The following is an 18,324-nucleotide window of genomic DNA, read 5'->3' on the forward strand; positions in this document are numbered from 1 at the left end:
GAGAAACGCTGTATGATGAGAGTGTATGACCACGTCCCAGCATACGGGTTTGAACAGTACACAAAAGCATTGGGAGAGAGTTTTCAGTTCAGCATCGGGAACGTTTTCGACATTCGGGAGATTGAGATACCGAGATACCGGGATTAGATTTCAGTTTTTTGACGACGCAGATGGATGGACTCGGCTACGTGGCTCTCATGACTGATGATATCTACACGGCTGATCCGGGTTTGTCTTCGTCGCATAGGGTGGCGTTTTGGTTGTTTTGTGGTTTTGTGTTTCGGCAGTAGGTAGATACCTAGGTAACGTCAAGGTCTTGACCCAATAGAATAATCGCGCGAAGTTGAGTTCTCCGATTCCTGCCTTTGTGGTGAAGGGGGTTGCGGTAGTGGTCCTCGGTCTGTGACTATGACTATGGTTCCGGCTGTGGTTCATCCTCTGGTTCTGGCTCCGGTGCGGTGCTCTTCATGGAGAGCTTGATTCTCCAGTTGATGAACTCGTCCGTCAGAATCTCTCCGTGCCCGGCCTCCTCGATCCTAAACACCTCTATCATAGGGCTCCCGGGCCGCCTGCGTATCCTCCAGACCCCGTCATCGTTGACAGTCTGACGAAGCCCTGCATCCGTTAACAACACGCTTCTCTCTCACTCCTTGGGGAAACACTCACAAACGAGAAACTCAGCCGCAAAGTTCACGCACATATCCCCGTTCCAATTAGCCCGTCCGCGTCTCTGGACTGTATCCGGGATTTTCTCCGTCTCGATCTCATCGACGCTGGTCAACATGCCATCGCGGCTGCGGAACCCGACAATGATCTTGGGCACGCCCAAAAGAAAACTCTGGATCCAGAACTTCATCAGCTTGCGGTGGAAGTTATCCACGTCGCGCTCGTCGCGGATGGCGAGGCTGGTCTTGAGCTCGACCCAGTTCGTGGGGGCGCCCTGCTTAGCGGGCTTGGAATCCCAGACGGCGTCGACCTCGCCGCCGATGCAGATGGTCGTGGCGCCGATGCCGGTGCGCACGACGGAGCAGTACTGCGCGTTGTTGTTGACGACCTCGCGCGGGCGGTTCTCGATGTAGGCGCGCGGGGTGTCGCCCCAGGGCGCCGGGAGGGTCGCGAGCGTCTCGAACTTGTAGCCCCAGAACTGCATCACCTCGGGCGGGATGGGGCCTCGGCGCTGTTGGGCGTTTTGCTTTGCTTGGGAGGCGACTTTGTATTCGTGGTTCTCTTCGATGAAGCTGGGAGGGGGTTAGTTGAGAGGGTTTGGGGTTGTATGTGGTGGTTTGTCGTACATGCAGTCCTGGGTTTGGTCAGCCTTCAGCTCACATGATGTTTTCGGGGGGCTTGTGAGGTACTTGGTATAGTGTCGCGTTCATCTCGAAGCTGTGAGGATGTCAGTGTGTCTGAAATGAAGATGAGTCTCTGCAGCAACTGACCCGTCTCGGTCTTCGAAAGGCGATGCCATGATCTGAGATCTGGTTAGTGGCTTGATATTAGAGTGAATAGGGGCTATATCTTACCTTGGTCATCATACCACGCCATGTGACGATCTGAGCGTCAATCTTCTGCCCCATCTCTTCTTCGTGAGCCTTGATGGTCTTGAGTAGACTGCCGAGATGTTCGGCCTTAGAATCGTCATGCTTGATGAAGCTGTCGTAGCCATCTGAGAGGTCAACTCCTAAGGGCGGCGTGTAGTAGTATCTCAGTGACGAGTCGCCCAGGTGGAATTCGTGATTATCATCGTACGAGAAACATGCAAACTCCTGAACACATTGTCAAAGACGGTCCCAAATCATCGAAAAATGAGTCCATCAGGTATGAGCCTGAAAATCCAATTCACTACTCACTTTTGGCCGTTTGACTGGCTGACTGGCGCCATAAAAGCGCCCAATGGGCTGGATAGAGAATTCATTCGACATGATGATGAAATTGGTTGGGTTCCTGCTATATTATCATCGAGAATTGAATGACCCAGTTCTCATACCAAGCTTCTTATATCTAAGAACTTGAGATGAATGACATTCGGTCGGGTGTGCCGGTCGCACCGTGAGTGTCTTGAGGTGTCAACGGAGCATTGCGGCGCGTTCACGCGGTTGGTGGGGGCAGGTGGGATGAGTGAACAATCCGGGGGTGGTGGGGACCTTAGCTGACCTCGACCACTGAAGCGAACCACTAATAGGCCTGGACGAGACCCGGACAGCAGTGAAACGTGCATGCGGATGGCTGGACTGGAAGCACCCGAGCCCCTAGCTGCAGCTGCACGGCCAGCACCTCGATGTCCGCCTTGGCTTTGTCCAATTCAACCACATTTCGACATTCCAAGAGCCGCATTTCGAGATACGTCGCGACAACACAGGCTACGATCGCCCTCGCACGCCTTTGATAACCCGATATACCCTCGACACCTCCAATCCCGACGACCGCGATGCGAACCTATCTCCGTCCAACCGTATAAAGCGCCCAACTACCACATCCCTCAGAATGTCGAATCGGTACGGCGGCGGCGCCTACCGCAATGGCAACGGCTATGGCAACTTTGGTCGCCGCGAAGAACCTCAAGACTATGATCCCTACGCCAACGGCTATGGCGGCGACAGGGACAGAGACAGAAGCGACCGCTACGCCGTTGGCTCCCCGCCGATGAACCCCCGATCACCTTCCAACTTCCGAAACCCAGGTCCCCCGCCCATGCGCAGCCGCGAGCGCATCCAGGAGAGCAACGCCGAGCGCCAGATCGGCCAGGTCCTCGAGCACATCAAGCAAGAATGGCCCGCCATGTGCCAAAACGACTGCGTCCCCGTCCAGCTCGCTCTGCAGCTCCTCGACAGCAGCTCCGTCGGCCGCGCCCACGACTACCGCAAGTTCACGGAGGCGCACAACTACGTTGAAGACTCCCTCAAGGGCATCGTCCACGAGCACCATCAGGGATTCAACAGCTCCATAGGAACGTTCCACAAGATTCAGGGCAGCATTCAAGCTTCGCAGAAGAAGGTGCGCACGCTGAAAGAGTCGCTGCTGACGTCCAAGGTGAGCCTGTGCACGTCGGACCCGGAGCTTAAGAAGCTCTCGGCCGCATCGCAGGCTTACGACGAGCTGCTTACGACGCTGAACGAACTGGAGGAGTTGAGGCTGGTACCGGATCAGTTGGAGGCGAGAATCTCCGAAAAGAGGTTCCTGAGTGCGGTGGAGGTGTTGCAGAATGCGCTGCGGAAGCTGCGTAAGCCTGAACTGGATGATATCGGGGCCCTGAGCGAACTCCGGGCTTATCTAGCCAACCAAGATGGGGCTCTCATGGATATCCTGGTGGAGGAGCTTCACGAGCATCTATACCTCAAGTCGCCGTACTGCCAGGAAAGGTGGCAGAATTTGGCAAAGACACAAGGTGCTTTCAAGGAGGGTAATTACGAGGCTATTACGATTGCCCCTTTCCACCAAATACTTGACGCAATGGACTTTGAAGGGAAGACGGCCGAGGATCCGGCTAAGAACCCAGAAGCCGATACGTTCTCGTATGTGTCGTTACTGGTGGAGTCTTTGAACAAGTTGGGAAGATTGGAGACGGCCGTAGACACCCTCAAGCAGAGGTTGCCCGTTGAGCTCTTCACCATTGTCAACGAGACTCTCAACGAAGTTGACCAGAGGCACCCCAGCTCGCTTCGCGGCGGCTCTACCAACACCCAGGGGCTGCACATCTACGGCAACCGCGAGACTCAGATGAGGGCTGACGTGATTTACGACCTGCTCTGGACGCTCTTCGGCAAGTTCGAAGCGATTGCAGAGGGCCACCGCGTTTTCCACGAGTCGATCAAGGCGCTCATCCGTAGGGAGGGTGCTGGAAACAACAGTGCCTTGTTGGGAAGCTTCAAGGAGCTGTGGAACCTATATCAAAACGAGATCCGTTCTCTACTGCACAACTACGTCACAACGGACGCCGATGTCTTCCAGTTCAACTCATCGCCCAAGCCTGGCGCCAACATCAACGGCAAAAAGGATGCTTCTAGGGAGAATCTCTTCAAGTTTTCCGAAGGTGACCCCAAGGCGGTGGATATGACAACGGAGTACGAAGCTCTCGAGGGCATCATCCGCGCCGCTGTCCCCGGCTTGACCGACACGTCCCGCAAGCCTGGCGCCGACAAGAAGCGAGCAGCGATGGACGGCGTCAGCTCCAAGAGGGGCACCACTGCTGGCTGGGAGAACAAGCAAACACAAGGAACCTACAAGTCCCTCGTCGAACCCAGCGTCTTCAACATGAGTCTGCTGTTACCGCCTACCTTGGTCTTCCTCCAAAGACTCAAAATGATCGTCCCGCCAGGCTCTGACCTCGCCACTAGCACTCTGACGTCGTTCCTGGATAACTTCCTCGTCAACGTCTTTCAACCTCAGCTCGACGAGACACTCGGAAAGCTCAGCGACACCATTTTTGGCGAAGTCGATTCCTTCATCCAGGACCAAGAATGGACCCAGGTTGCCAGGCGGCCCGTCTTCAAGGGCACCACGGCCTTTTTCGCTGTTGTCACTGCCTTCTGCCGCATGTTGAGCACGATCCCGCACGACCAAGCTCTCAGCACGCTCATCATCACCCAGATGATGCGCTACTACGACCGCTGCTTCGGCTGGTATAAGTCTCTCGTCAGCAGAACCCAAGTACAGGCTGGTGAGCCCACGAAGCTGCGCATGTCAGCAGGCATGGCTTTGGAGGAGGGTGATGTCCACGAGACCATGAAGCAGCTGTGGACATCCGATACACTTGAGCGCGAGCTCTTAGAGAAGGAAGTTGGTCTGCTCATCGTCCAGACGAACGAGAAGCGCATGGAGCTCGCAGACATCATCACAGATAGGGACACAGTCTCCTCTCTCTGCCTGCTGTACACCAGCATGAAGTGGCTTGCTGTCAAGATCTCAAGCCTGCGCCACATTACTCGCAATGATGCAGACTCCTCCCGCCCTGCCCTCAACAGGGGCTCAAGCAAGCGTTGGACTCTCATGAACGACCCCAGCAAAGCTACAAATGAGGACGGTCCGGTGTACCTCCCTATGACACAAGAAACAGTGCAGTAAGTTTTTCACCTTGCCTCCAGATGACATTTTCTGACGCAAAGCAGAGCCTTCGACGGCATAGTCTCCTCTTTCGAAGAACTGGCCGGCACAGCGCTCCTGACCCTACACATGGAGATCCGCACAGAAATTATCTACTCCCTGCGCACCGCCCTTTCACCCGACAAGGCGCCCTACCTCCTGGACCAAGAAGTCACGGAGCCAGACCCGGAGATTCTCAAACTGAATTCGGACCTCATCCTCTACGACGAGACGATCGCCAAGTACCTCCGCGCAAAGGAGACGGCCTTCATCCGCACCGGCCTCGGGCTGCTCATCAACGCGTACCTCGTCACCAACGCCGCCTTCGTCTCGCCCATGAACGCAAAGGGCTGCGGGCGCATGCAGCTCAACATCCTCGTCCTCCAGCAGAACCTGAAGAACGTCGAGGAGGGCGTCGACCTCGGTCGCGCGTCAAACTACTTTGCGCTCTTCGACAAGGGCCCCGACGCCATCGTCGACAAGGCGAGGGAGGACAAGGACAAGGACGAGCACGCCGACCCCAGCGACACCTTCACGTACGAGGAGCTGAGGACCCTGCTCGAGCTCTGCTTTAGCGAGCAGCTGGCGAACCCGGAGCGTGGAATCGCAAGCGCTGCCAAGAGGCAGATGGCGGACAAGATGCTGGGGCTTAGCGAGTACATGTGGCAGAGCTAATGAAGTTCTGTGTCTAGCGGGATGAGAGGTTAGTTTTGTTTGGCGAGGAGTTCAAGGGTGCAGTATGTCAATTATAGACAAGAGACCACGGCCAAAATCTTTCTGAAGATTCTTTTTTTTTTTTTTCGCGGGGGGTATTATTCTTTGTTGTAGTCTATAGCTATCTCTTCAATGCCAAACTTTTCCCAACCACTTATACACATAAAATCAGCATTTTTGTTCGCAACATCCCTTTCTACACACCTTCCTAAGACGAAACGAGATCCCTCCCCCTGTTGATCTGCACCTTCTTATCCTCACCACCGCTGACGATACCCCAGCTCTTGTCCCACGCCAGCCCAAACACCTTGGCGCCCTCGCCGCCCATCGGCACCTTCTTGCCCTTGAGCCACTCGCGGGAGATGGTGTACACGGCCTCGCTGACGCTGCCGCCGCCCTCGTCCTTGGTCGCGGGCCGCACGCTGCGCAGGTCCCAGATCTTGACGGTGCCGTCGTGGGACGCGGAGGCGAGCGAGTACTCGTTGTCCGGGCTCGGCGCGAGCGCGGAGACCATGTTGGCGTGGCCGCGCAGCGTGAGCACCGAGGTGGCATTCGCGGTGGCGCGGGGGTCGAGCAGCGTGACGTGGCGCGCGGCGGAGCCGGCGGCGACCAGCGACGAAGCGCCGCCCATGGGCGCGAGGCAGAGCAGCGGGTGCATGGTGGTGAGGGTGCTCACGACGCTGCCGTTCGTCAGGTCGAGGGTGCGCAGGGTGTGGTCGGTGGAGGCGGAGTAGGCGACGGTGGGGTCGGAGGGGTGGAAGGCGACGGCGGTGGCGGAGGAGCCCTCGTGGGCGGGGATCATGGCCTTCGCGCCGCGCTGGGGGACGGAGACGGAGGAGCCGGCGGCGGTCTTTGCGCGCTTGGCGGGGAGGTCGTCGGCGTCGACCTCAGGGGAGTCCTTCTTGGAGGCGGCCCAGAGGCCGACGCGGCCGTCGGCGGAGGCGGTGAGGAGGCGTTTTGAGGGGCCGTGGACGGCGAGAGAGTTGATCATCTTCTTGTGGCCGTGGAGCTCGAGCGTCGGCTTGAGGTCGCCGGAGAAGCGGTCGGCGGACTCGGTGTACTTCCAGAGGATGACCTTCTGGTCGAGGCCGACGGAGGCGAGCTGCGTCGACGAGAGGAACTTTGCGTCGGTGAGGAGCTTGGAGTGGCCGCCGGCGCGGGCTGAGGCGGACGTGGCGAGGCACTGGCCGGAGCCGTCCCAGATGCGGACGAGGCCGTCGTAGGAGGCGGAGAGGATGCGGTCCTGGCCCTGGGGGAGGGCGTCGCCGGACCAGATGCCGGCCGGGGAGGTAGCGGAGAGGACGTCGACGGCCGCGACCCAGTCGTCGTGCTCGAAGGAGGCTTCGTAGACGGGGGGCAGGACGGAGCGGACGTATTGCAGGGTGATTGTAGACTCGAAGGAGAGGCCGTTGGACTGTAGGTATTCTTCGAGGGTCGTGCGGAGGAAGTTTCCGTTGACGAGGAAGTCGAGTGGCACCGGGGAGGAGGTGTTGAGCATCGACTCCGAGTTCAATATCCTCGAGAGGCCATATCGCTTGATGTCTGTCGGGCGAGGGGGGGTTATTTTCTCATACCATTGGGACTGGGTGTCGCTGGTGCTGCAAACCTGCGGGCACAATCAGTTGCCTCTTGCTCTCGTCGAGCTGGAGGTCTTCATGCGTCGTTGTGAAGTTGACCTTCACCTGGGCCACCGAGGACTCCATTCTGGGCGATTGGCACCGAGATGCCTTCGGGCTGTCTCTCGTAAGAATTGATGAGAGCGATGGGTTTCTGGTTCTCGATATGTAGGGTCTTCAGCTTCCTTCAGAAAGCGAAAGCTCGTTCGTGCGTTTATTCGGCGTGTGCAGTTCGTCGGTTGGCAAGTACTGGAGCAAAAAGCCGACAGACCGTTCTCCATCTAAATTTTTTTTGAAGATGGCTGTCAGCCTTGCAGAAATCTTTAACCCCCGCTGTAGTGCGTCGCCCAATCAGTGACGCAGCGCAAAAAGTGCGTGCTGTTAGGCTGGGTACTGCCCCGCACTCACCAGCATCTAGCGCTAGGGGTGTGCCAGTGGGGGGGTTTTGGATTTACTTTACCATTCAGGTCCCGTCGATTCGAGAGATTCCAGTCTCTCATATTATTTCGCGTAGGCAGCACCGAGTTTGCGCAAAACGAGATATATGTAAGCTATTTAGCAACCCCGATCTCCCGTGGTCAGAGCTTCGCCTTGCCAATCCCAAAATCAATGGCCCTTTTTTTTCTCGGTAATGTTACAAATTGCAGAGCTGTTCTTTTAGTCCCCAAGCCCAAGTGTGGTTATTCTACCGTGAATTAGACGGAGGCGCTGTCTCCTCCAGATGTCTGATCCTTCGAAGCCTCCAGGATAAAGGCCTCTTCAATGGCCGCTCGACGTCGGAAGACGCGCAGCCAACGCTCGCCCCAGCGCCGGAGAAGACTGTCGCGCTGACCCGCTCCGTCCATCTCCTCCATCATCTCGTCCTTGCTACCAGACGCCCAGCTCACCAGAGCATCCTCCATCGCCTTGAAAAGGTCACGCATGGCCTTGACCTCTCTCTCCTTTGCCTCATCATCTGCATCAGCTTCTGTCTGCAACTGTCGGACGCGACCTGTGACCTTGGCGACCGTTCCAAACACAAGCTCAAAAACATGGGTCTGCGCCAGAGAGTCCCCAGATGACTGGCCGTTGATATGGTTGCTGCTCACTAATGCCCAGTCAATGACTGAAAGAGGCAACAAGATTGAATAGTTGAGAAGCTTCTCCACGATGGAAATAGCCACACCAGGCTGGGCAGCCCAGTATGACATGACTGCGGTAATGATTTGGGCCTTAGCCGCCTCAGACGCCGCACCCACGTCAAGGAGCCGATCCTTGGTTCGTTCGATGCATGCCAGGACATGGCTAAGAGATTTCGACCCTACCCAGCAGACGGCTGTGACGAAGACATCGGTGCTAGTCACCAAGGGGTCCAGGTCGTGCTCTATGGCAAGCGAGTGAATCTTCTCAATGATAGGCTGGAACTCTTCATCTGGGGCTTTGCGTCTCAGAAGTGAGGCGATTTCACGTCCCTCGGCCGAGAAAGGGGTGCCTTTGTCCTCGGTTAGATTCATGAATGGTGGGGAGATGATAAGAGGGTACTCACTTTCGTCGTTGAGCTTGAAGTCAGGGACGTCCTTCTCCTTATCCGGTCCGATAAGAGGCTGGTACGGCTCAGGCAGAGTGCCCTTGATGCGCTGAGCGAAGCTCAATCTGATTTCCTTATCCAAGGCCCCGATTATGAACGCCTTCTTGGGGTGGATGTCAGGTAGGAAAACGTCATCGACCCACTCTGTCCACTTCCAGGTGAAGCCAAAGTTGCTCAAGTGGTGAGAGAACCAATCGACAAATCTTTGCGAGAGCTCAAGATCCAGTCGGCTGGAATTGCGGTACATGTGTCGAATCGCACGTCCCAAACTGGGCGCAATCGCTGCCGGCGCAATCTTGCAAGCCTCGGTCAGCACGGAGTGGTAGTAAACAAGCTTATGCTCAGGCGTGGGAAGCTGGAAGAGCTGTGAGAAGACAGCGTCGACGGCGACGTCCTCAGGCTTCCATGTCGACTTGCCAGACTCTATGTCGCGCAGCCTGTCAAAAGGAGTAGCTCGCTTGACGAAGGTAGTGTCGGAAAAGTAGCAGTCGAGATCAATCAAGTACCTAGCAGTAACATTGCGATTGTAGTCCAGGATGTTGATAGTATCAACCAAACCATCGCGAATCAGCGAAGAGGCAATGTCTGTGACAGGAGGTACCGACCCAACTTCCTGGGAGCTATACACCGAGAAATAGACCTCGGGAAACAATGGTCGAGGTCCAGCAATGATCTTCTCGGGAACAGTAATGGCTGGCAAGGTGTGCTTGGTGGCATTGTCAAGCTTTTCTTGGGCTTCAATCTCCTCCAGCGGTAGCTTCCAGGGTCTGGGAAGGCACGAGAGTTCCCAGTTATTCACCGCCTCCTGGTGAAGCTGCTTTTGCAGCAGGGCAATCACACTCATTGACCCAGTTGGCTCATCTTTATCCGCAAGATATGGGTCGATCAGCGCTTGGAGCGCATGGGGTTCGGAGGCGATGATGTCGGTCTTCTCCATGAGATCGGCTGCCTTTTGCTGCCACTGTCCGGGCGCGGCAGCCATAATGTAGGGAATCGTAAAAAGAATAATCTTGACAAGCTCTGTGCCAATTGTCTGCGGACTATTAGCTCGTACTCTTGTCGCAAGTGATGGAAGGTCCTACGTCATCTGAGCTTGCAGTCTGCAGGTCTACAGCGCGATTGAACAGCTCGTCCAACACGTTGAAGATTCCCTCGCCGTCCAAGGAGCTCTGCAAACAAGCCAGGAGCTTCAAGTAAAGCTTCACGTCTCTCCATTGTCCGGCCTCGATCTTTTCCTGAGTCGCAGCGCTGAGCTTGACGAGGATCTCGCCCACAATCTCCGGCTTGAGGGTGTTCACCAGGAGAATGACACCAGCAACGAAAGGGGTTTTGAGCGGCTGCTCCAGCGCAAGCTGGAGGACGAGGCTAATGAAGCTCTCGCGCAGCTCCGTGTCTTCGGCGTTATCAGCGACTACGTGTGCGATGCTCTGGACTTCTTCGTGCCATCGTCGGAGAGGAGACTCGGCAAGGGACAGCAGCTGTCTGCGAACCCTCACAGGAAGAGGCGCGGAATCGATTCTTCGGCGCTGCTGTCGGTGATCGTTGTCATCATCGTCTGTCATCGGCAAGAGGCCTGTGGTGAGCTTCTGGTGAAACAAGACAGGGGCGAAACAAGCTTACCTCTGTACCTTCTCTTTCTGTTGTTGTGGCCACCGCCGCCGTGATGGCGTCTGCGCTCATAGTCACCCATTGTGTATCTCAGTGAAGGCTGCTTGCAATTGTCGAAAGCAAGTCTGAGTCTAGATGGGTTGGCGAATTGAAGTGAGGCTTTCCGTACGGGCTGCAGCCTCGAGAAGACGGGATCCACGTCAAAAAGTTACAGAAGGAAGGCGCGAGCTTCCCCTGCTAGCTGAACCGTCGCCCGTCAATTGACCCGTTCAATGTCACCTTTGTGGTAGGCTTGGTGCATTGTTGCCTGAGGCAGAGTATCAGGTGGCCCTCTCACCTTTCGAGGACAGCTCTCCCTGACCACCCCGACATCGCCTCACTCAACAGGCTCAGGCAAGTACCGCTACACCCAGCTACAAATGCAATCAAACACGCATCTGCATCACCTCTCATCCGAACTTGGGGGATCTGGAGATTGCCCTTGAAATGCACGTTCGCGGCCAAACACCACATAGAATCCGAGTGACAGCCTTGCATTGATCTTACTTGGCCCCTTTGAGCCGGTTCATAACGACAGCAACATTCTTTCCCAATGTCTGAGCAAAGTAGCCAGTCCCACCCTTTTAATTGACCTGCTTGGCTCGCCATCATTGCGTTGCCATGAATAAACAGAGAAAGCTGAAATCTTTTTCCTTTGGAATCATGCCTAAAACCAAATCCAGACCTACCGCCCACGATCCCCGACTTATGGGAGCGGGCTTCCCGACCCTCCAGCCGCCCTCCAACATCCATGAGAGAGTTCAAACCTACAACAGTATATGTCCACCACGCATCTTTCGAGTGCTGACAAGCAAGGCAGCCTCGCCGGACCATAATAAGCGATGAAAAGACGAAAAAGGGTAGGCCGGACCGTCCAGACAATCGCCTGCCGTAGCATGAGGAAGCTTTTTTTTTCGTGAAGAATGAGGGGAGGACAATGTGAGAGCCATCTCAGGTCATGCACCAGAACGTGGTCTAGAACGCCGTCTCCTGCGAAATGCAACAATGCAGCCTCCCATGGAAATGGTAAGCAACATGATGCACAACCCGTAGACACGCCTCGATGGGCCAATGTTTGCCTTTCCCTCTTCTCCGCCAGCGCGAAGAGCCACCGCTTCTTAAGCACGAGACATCTTCGCATTCCTTCGCCAACGAAACTGTTCCTTCGAGCGATCGACGCAGCCAGCTTCTAATCGTCATTCCACGTTCAACATCTAATCATCACTTGGGCCACGTTCGAGGAGAGGCCGATGCCTTGCTGTCCATGCATACTCGATTTCATTATGCGCTGGTCGGACGGTGGGTTTGCGGCCGAGAAAAGTCGGGAACGATCCACGAGTGCGCTGAGTCCCTGGACATGACCTCGGCTTGTTCAGTCCAATTTAGCCATCATATCTGCCTTCGGAATCGGAGTGAAATTGTCAATGTCCAATCCCCTGCCGGCCAAAACAGGCTTGATGTGAGCAGGCACCAATTGGTGGTTCAGGTTCGGCGCGATCGAGAGCTCTGCGGCATTGTTAGAAGCGATATCAGGTCTCAGAGTCAAAGCTACTTACCGTGACGAGTGAAGTCGAACAACGGGGGCAGGTCGCGGACTTCACCGCTCTGGTGCCGGGAGTCGGGCAACCTCGTGTTGGGGTCTCTGAGCTCATCGAAGAATGGGTGGACCATGGCCTCAACAGCTGCTTGTCTCTCAGTCGGCGTGTACTCGAGAAGACGGGCAATGAGGTCGATGGCGTTCGCATCCGCCTTCCGGAAGACCTTAGCGAAAGGATGCGGCTTTATCTGCGGGAACTTGTGCTCCATGTAGTTCGGGTTCATTGTGCGGATCTGCTCCCTAGTTGGTGTGCCCAGCACCTTAATGATCTCCACCAATTGATCGATGCCTGACTCTCCAGGGAAGAGCGGTTGTCCGAGCATCAATTCAGCCATGACACAACCAGTGGACCAGACGTCTGTAGGGTATGTTAGAATAGCTACGGGTGGAAGCATAACCTGGGGGGTACATACCAATCTTGGTCGTGTAGTTGGTGGCACCGAAAATGAGCTCTGGGGCTCGGTAGTATCGTGAGCAGATGTACGACACGTTCGGCTCGTTCTCGACGAGGATCTTTGCGCTACCGAAATCGCACAGCTTGAGGATGCCTGATGTGGGGTCCAAAAGCAGGTTTTGGGGCTTGATGTCACGATGGCAAATGCCCTGAGAGTGAATGTAGGCGAGGGCTCGGAAGAGCTGATAGATGTAGAGCTTGACTTCCAGGATGGGCATCGTCGTTTTCATCTTGTTGAAGAAACGCGACGCGCGATACACGGTTTCGGGGACGAATTCCTGGACGAGATTGAGGTAGACCTCGTCTTTCTGTGTCGAGTCAGTGAATTGTTCCCGTCTAGGCGCTTCAAGTGTTCTTACGCGTTCGCCGTTGGAGTAGTAGAAGGCTTTCAGTTGGACAATGTTAGGGTGACGGACGATGCGCATGATTTGCAATTCACGGTTCTGCTCGAATTGTTAGCGCGTGCCCGTCACAGACGCGCAAGAATTGCGGACCTTGAATCTCTTGTCTTGGAGAACACGCTTGATGGCGGCGTCTTCTCCTGAGGGCGAAAGCTTCGTCTGGAAGACGACGCCGAAGGAGCCATTGCCAACAATCTTGCACTGCGTGTACTGCAGATCCCTCGTCTCACCAGTTATTCCATCTTGCACCTTTTCGCGAATAACCTCTACAGCGGGGGGTTAGTATTGCGAAACCGATGGGAGGATTGTAATTGCCGCAGCTTACCTCCCATCCTGAGAGTGTTGAAGGCGGCGGGGCGATTCTGCGCCATAGCTCAGAAGGTGTTGTCAGCACGGCTTAAGCCCTGCTATTGATGGCCGGCGTAGGGCGGATTGAGGTCGAGTAGAGTGAGGGGTAACAGATCCGAGACTCGACGGCGGGCCGTGATGGGCAGCAGGGAACGGAGACTGTGTTTTGCTGATGTGAAATCCGTGCAAAAGTTATTGCACGAAGATTAGAGTATGGGTCGACGAATCAATTGCTCGTTTCGAGGACCAAAAGGTAGAGGCAGGTAAGGTCGCGAGTAGGACTGAAGACGAAGGCGGCACCGACAGCGGATTTGACTCGGGACTCGGCTCAGTGTTTCCAGGGACGTAGGATCAGAGGTAATTTCGAGACTGAGGTGCAACCTTTCGGAAGCTGATTGCTGTCATTAGCAGGTGGAAAAGAAAAAGAGATGCAGTAGGGACGCTCAAAAGGTCATTCGTCGTTGACAGAGCGGGAATGGGCAGGGTGTGGGCGTGTCGTGGGACGAGCAATGATGAACGAGGATGACAGACGAGGGGTGCGGGGCGGGAAGTATTTTGACAGGGAGAGGAAAGAAAGTGGCAGGGCAGGGGAATATGAATGATGGCGACGATGCAAGACGAGTGGTGGCAAGTTAGGAGCAAAGGCGACAGGACGGGAGGGAAAGGTATGAGTAAGGTCGCTAGGTAAAGTAAGGTAAGGTAGGTGTAGGTAGGTAGCAGCGGGACAGAAGACGACTGGCCAGGACTTGACGGGACAGACGAGAGCGCGAGACTGAGGCAGAGGCAGAGCAGAGAGAGGTGAGGTAGGTAGTGGCAGAAGAACAGGAAATAGGGAGGGGGTGTGGGAGTGGTGGTGTATGCTGGTAGATGCGCTATGCATGCAGCACCGTACTGCAGTGAGGTGATTTTCGCTCTCTGGCCAAAGGCAAAGGGAAAAACCTGCCAGGTACGTGCAGCAGGCCAGAACTGCGAGGCAACTGCTGAGGAGGTACACTGAGACCTGACGCTGCACCTCTCTCTCTCTCTCTCTCCCGTCGCCCAGCTCAGTGCAGAAACCAGGTCACCACGGCAGGACGAGGCAAGACCACGTTCTCGTATGTAGATGAACTGGTGACGACGGGCCTAGAGACAGAGCAAGGTACAGTGCAGAGCTTCTCGCAGAACTGCTAGGTGAGGTGCGTTGCGGTAGGTTGCGGTGGGCTGTGGTGTCTGTCTGCTGTCTGGCCCAGTCGGGGTCGGGGGGTGTATGATTTTGTGGTGTGCGAAGGGACGGGGAGGGAAGGGGGGAATGTGGTGATGACGGCACAGCACGTCGCTGAGGGGCAGGCTTGGGCCAGGCTCAAGGATCGTGATGTTCTGCCTCGTGCTACACGACGGGGGCCCAGGCGTGAGGGGAGGTTGGGTCTAGGACTTGACGAGAAGGGCAGGAAATGTGCACTCACAACAAGGTCAACACACAAGGTATGGCAATTGTCTACGAAGGTAGAATGCTTGCCGCACAGGAAGGAAAGAGGGCGATGGGATCGGGCAGCTCTGGGTGGTGGCTGCAAGGTGCGTCCGAACAGTGTCTGCAGTGCAGCACGGCGCAACGAGAGGGACAGGTGGTGAATGTTGCTAGTTGTCTGTCCACGGGGAAGAAAGAAGAAGAGGAGAAAAAGAGAGGATCGTGAGTATTGGAGCAGATCTTCGAGGACGGTTCTTTTCGAGGGGCGTGTATTCGGTTGTCGAGGAGGGATGGCGAACGGGTACCGTTTGGGCGAGAACGATGCACGACGAGCGTGGTGAGGTTGAGGTGCCGAGAGGTGGGAAGAGGAGGATGTTGTCACGCCGTTTAGAAGCGCGAGGTGGGTAGCAGGTTGGGTTGGTTGGTGGGAGAAGGACCCAGGCAGTGGTGGTGGAGAGGGATGAAGTAGGCAATGTTTGGTGCGGCAAGGCCAGGTCGAGGTCAAGGCCGTGGTAGCAGAGGGTAGGGAGGTACTTTGAAAGGAGGGGCAGCCCGGGGTGTGTGGTGCTCTTGAGGCCTCGCGGACCACACGGCAGGGCAGACTAGCGCGCGCAGCTGGACGAGGAATGACGGAGTGCGTCCCAAGTCCAGCGACAGGGCCAGGGGTGGCAGAGGCGTTGGTGCTGCTGCTGGTGCTGCTGGTGCTGGGTTTCGTGGTTTGGTGCCAAAAAAAAAAAAAAAAAAAAAAAAAAAAAAAAAAAAAAAAGGAAGAGACAAGTGAGGAAGAGTTGCACAACTCAATCAAATAGAAAAGTCGCCAGCCGGGGGGTGAAAGGTAGAGAGAAAGAGAGAGAGAGCTATGACAGTATGTCCAGTATCAACTGAATCGAACTAAAAATGTTCAACTGAAATGCTGTCTGCCGGTCAGATAGATAGATATCTGGCTGGATATGACAATTCGAGTTTCAATTGGCAAATTCTCCAGCACGGCGAGCTTTCTCAAATTGGGATCTTGGCGAAGAAGAAGATTGTGTCTTGCTTGCTTTTTCTCCCTCTGTGTCTGCCTCTGTCTCTGTCTTTAATCCACTCCGTAACGTTCTAGGACGGAAGAGACGCTGCGATGGAACGGTGATGTCGGTGTGCACCCAAATAGGTTCAGGCAAGCCCAAGGTGAGAGATGAGAGAGCGCGCGCGAGAGATGTCTTTGTGCGTTGGTTGGTATTGTTGTACTTTGTACCTGAGACTTCTTAGGCTGGTGGCGTAGCAGATGACAGCGCGGGTGACCAGGTAAAAGGTGGCCTGGAAGTCTGTTCCGCCACGGTAGCAGTCGGCGGCGGCTCGGTACCGTTGTCGCGCAAGCAGCACCGAAGGAACACACAGACTGGAACGGTACTTGTATGTAGGCAATACTGCAGCAGCAGGTGGTAAGGGAGTAAGGTCGCGTGCAAGATCCCGCGTGGAGGGTGGTGTATGGAGGGTTTTTGAGTGAGGTGCACACGCGGAGGCGTGAGGGGCGGCGGAGGCTCTCCCAGGATTTGAGGCAAGGTCAGATAGGCCGGCGCGCCGTGCGAGAGCTACCGGAGATCCAAGGGCAAGCTAGGGAACGGTACGGTGCGTTAATGTAGCCTTCGGGGCGTTGGCGGTTGGGACGTGGGAGGAGGCTCTCAGTCAATTTCCAGTCCAGGCCAATTTTGATTTCCCTGCACAAAAACGTCGGGTCGATCTTAAGTAGGTACCTTGGACGGTTGGCCGGCGAGTTTTATCGACGCAAGCCGTTCGCTTCAAATTCCAGTCGGTCGGGTGACGATGTGAGTTTTGATGTAGACAATGGTCTGTAGAGTTTGTGGTGGCAGACTTGGGAGCTGAAATAAGGTAAGGTACGGACGGTTAAGTTGGTGGTGACTGCGGACGTAGTTGCAGATGCAGACGTGGCATGCGATACACGCGGGAGATGCTTGACAGCCGGAAGCTGCCCGTTGAAGAGAGGGGAAATGTTCCAGGCGGACGGGCTCAAGCCTACCACCTCCAATTTAGGTGGTGGACAAAAAGGGGGCGAATACTGGAGATGTGAAGTTTGACGAGGAGGTATCTGAAAGCCAGAGACGGAGAGGTGATGCGAGTCAAGACGATCGATGGCTGAACAAAAGTTGACCAACGGATCAGCAGCACAACTACTCTGCGTTCGGCCAAGACAAACACTGAATGGCCACACGCAACAAAAGTAAAGGCAACCTAATAGAGGGACAGTTTGGTCAGAACTCAGAACAGCAAGTAAGCAGTCCGGTCCCCGTCAAAGTCCAAGAAATGAGAATCCTCCTCAAGTAAATTCCAGGCGCAGCTTAGGCTGAGCAGATACAGCGCACCGAGATCGAGTTAGCCTTTTGTTGTCGACCACCCTAGACAAGGACCCGCTGCACCAGGCGTGCTCATGTGCTCTTTTTGAGACGGGGAGGCAGGCGCTAAAACTCGGCAAGCGGAAGTCAAAAACCCAATGGCCGCCCGTGCTTGCGGCCTCCTGTCAGGTTGTGACAGCCAGCTGGGGCTCCAAAGGCATCCATGACTGCACCTGTTGCACCTGCACCTGCCTTACTTCAAGGTACCTACCTACCTTTTGCAGCAGCCACTTTCCAGGTGATCTCAAGTCAGTGTACCTACCTAACATAAGGTAGGCAGGTGCCTCTAGTTCTTTACCTAAAGTAGGTACCTTATGCATTCGTGCCTTCTTGCCTACATTGTAAGGAAACAGCCAAGCCAGTGGAGGCAGGCAGGCAACATAGGAAGGAACTCGAGAGTGCTCTTGCCTCAGTACGCAGTAAAAGACTCAAGGGAGAGAGACACTTGTTGACCAGCCGCAACTTCCCTGTCTTCTAGGAGTATGCCTTCCACGTGCACGTCTTGAATAGAGCAGCGCGTCACGTGGTGCCCGTCTCTTTGACCCCGTCCCTCTTCGACTTCGTCACTCGCATCGTCTGCAGTCTGCTCTCGCTCCCTGTCCCATCTCTCTTGTTTTCGTCCCACGTACCTTGGTTAGGACGGCCCGTATCCACCACCTTACGTCTAGCCTGCTCCTATTCGCCCCAGTACTGTCGACTACCTCTGGCCAGCTGACCTGCTGGGTCCTCCCATGCGTACCGGACCTGTACACGAGCCAAGGGGATCAAGCCATGCACTAACCAAAAGTCCAATGCGCCGTGCGTTGGGACTTGGCTCTTGGAACTTGGGCCGACCTGCTTGCTGAGTATCCGATTCTGCAGGGTCCAAAGTCCATTCCCGCTGCCCGCACGTTCCCCGAATCTCCTTCGTTCTGTTCTGTCCGTTCCTCCCGTTCAATTTGACGTCCTCCGTCAGAGCCGCTCGTTCGCTCATCTCCGGTTCAGAGTTTTTTAAGCTTCCTTGATGCATTCATTGGGCGATCAAAAAGCAAGCTCGGGAGAAGCGTATTTAGGATCGGCCCTGCGCC

At 55.5% G+C, this 18,324-nt stretch overlaps 5 protein-coding genes across 5 annotated transcripts; 1 reads left to right on the top strand and 4 right to left on the bottom strand.

Moving 5' to 3' along the window:
* Positions 1-412: 412 nt before the first annotated feature.
* Positions 413-1,919, bottom strand: RAI1 (Decapping nuclease RAI1; the record flags this gene model as incomplete). Its single annotated transcript, XM_032022430.1, has 7 exons — positions 413-615; positions 667-1,238; positions 1,293-1,300; positions 1,356-1,383; positions 1,437-1,468; positions 1,521-1,763; positions 1,848-1,919. The coding sequence occupies 7 exons, from the start codon at positions 1,917-1,919 to the stop codon at positions 413-415; spliced, it is 1,158 nt and encodes a 385-aa protein (XP_031880763.1).
* A 562-nt stretch (positions 1,920-2,481) lies between these two features.
* On the top strand, positions 2,482-5,751 carry sec8 (putative exocyst complex component sec8; the record flags this gene model as incomplete). The annotated part of the gene is made up of 2 exons (XM_032022428.1): positions 2,482-5,054; positions 5,103-5,751. 2 exons carry the CDS (start codon positions 2,482-2,484, stop codon positions 5,749-5,751), a joined length of 3,222 nt encoding a protein of 1,073 aa, XP_031880637.1.
* Positions 5,752-5,998: 247 nt separating this feature from the next.
* On the bottom strand, positions 5,999-7,493 carry YTM1 (Ribosome biogenesis protein YTM1; the record flags this gene model as incomplete). The annotated part of the gene is made up of 2 exons (XM_032022427.1): positions 5,999-7,332; positions 7,397-7,493. 2 exons carry the CDS (start codon positions 7,491-7,493, stop codon positions 5,999-6,001), a joined length of 1,431 nt encoding a protein of 476 aa, XP_031880749.1.
* Positions 7,494-8,101: 608 nt separating this feature from the next.
* cbc1 (Nuclear cap-binding protein subunit 1) lies at positions 8,102-10,663 on the bottom strand (the record flags this gene model as incomplete). The annotated part of the gene is made up of 4 exons (XM_032022426.1): positions 8,102-8,877; positions 8,932-10,006; positions 10,056-10,528; positions 10,594-10,663. The coding sequence occupies 4 exons, from the start codon at positions 10,661-10,663 to the stop codon at positions 8,102-8,104; spliced, it is 2,394 nt and encodes a 797-aa protein (XP_031880707.1).
* A 1,329-nt stretch (positions 10,664-11,992) lies between these two features.
* Positions 11,993-13,443, bottom strand: gsk3 (Protein kinase gsk3; the record flags this gene model as incomplete). The annotated part of the gene is made up of 6 exons (XM_032022425.1): positions 11,993-12,126; positions 12,177-12,575; positions 12,631-12,979; positions 13,031-13,114; positions 13,166-13,338; positions 13,398-13,443. 6 exons carry the CDS (start codon positions 13,441-13,443, stop codon positions 11,993-11,995), a joined length of 1,185 nt encoding a protein of 394 aa, XP_031880706.1.
* Positions 13,444-18,324: the final 4,881 nt, after the last annotated feature.

This window comes from Colletotrichum fructicola, assembly GCF_000319635.2.
Source record: "Colletotrichum fructicola Nara gc5 chromosome Unknown KSG_Nara_v1_contig02, whole genome shotgun sequence".
In the NCBI taxonomy this organism is placed as follows: domain Eukaryota; kingdom Fungi; phylum Ascomycota; class Sordariomycetes; order Glomerellales; family Glomerellaceae; genus Colletotrichum; species Colletotrichum fructicola.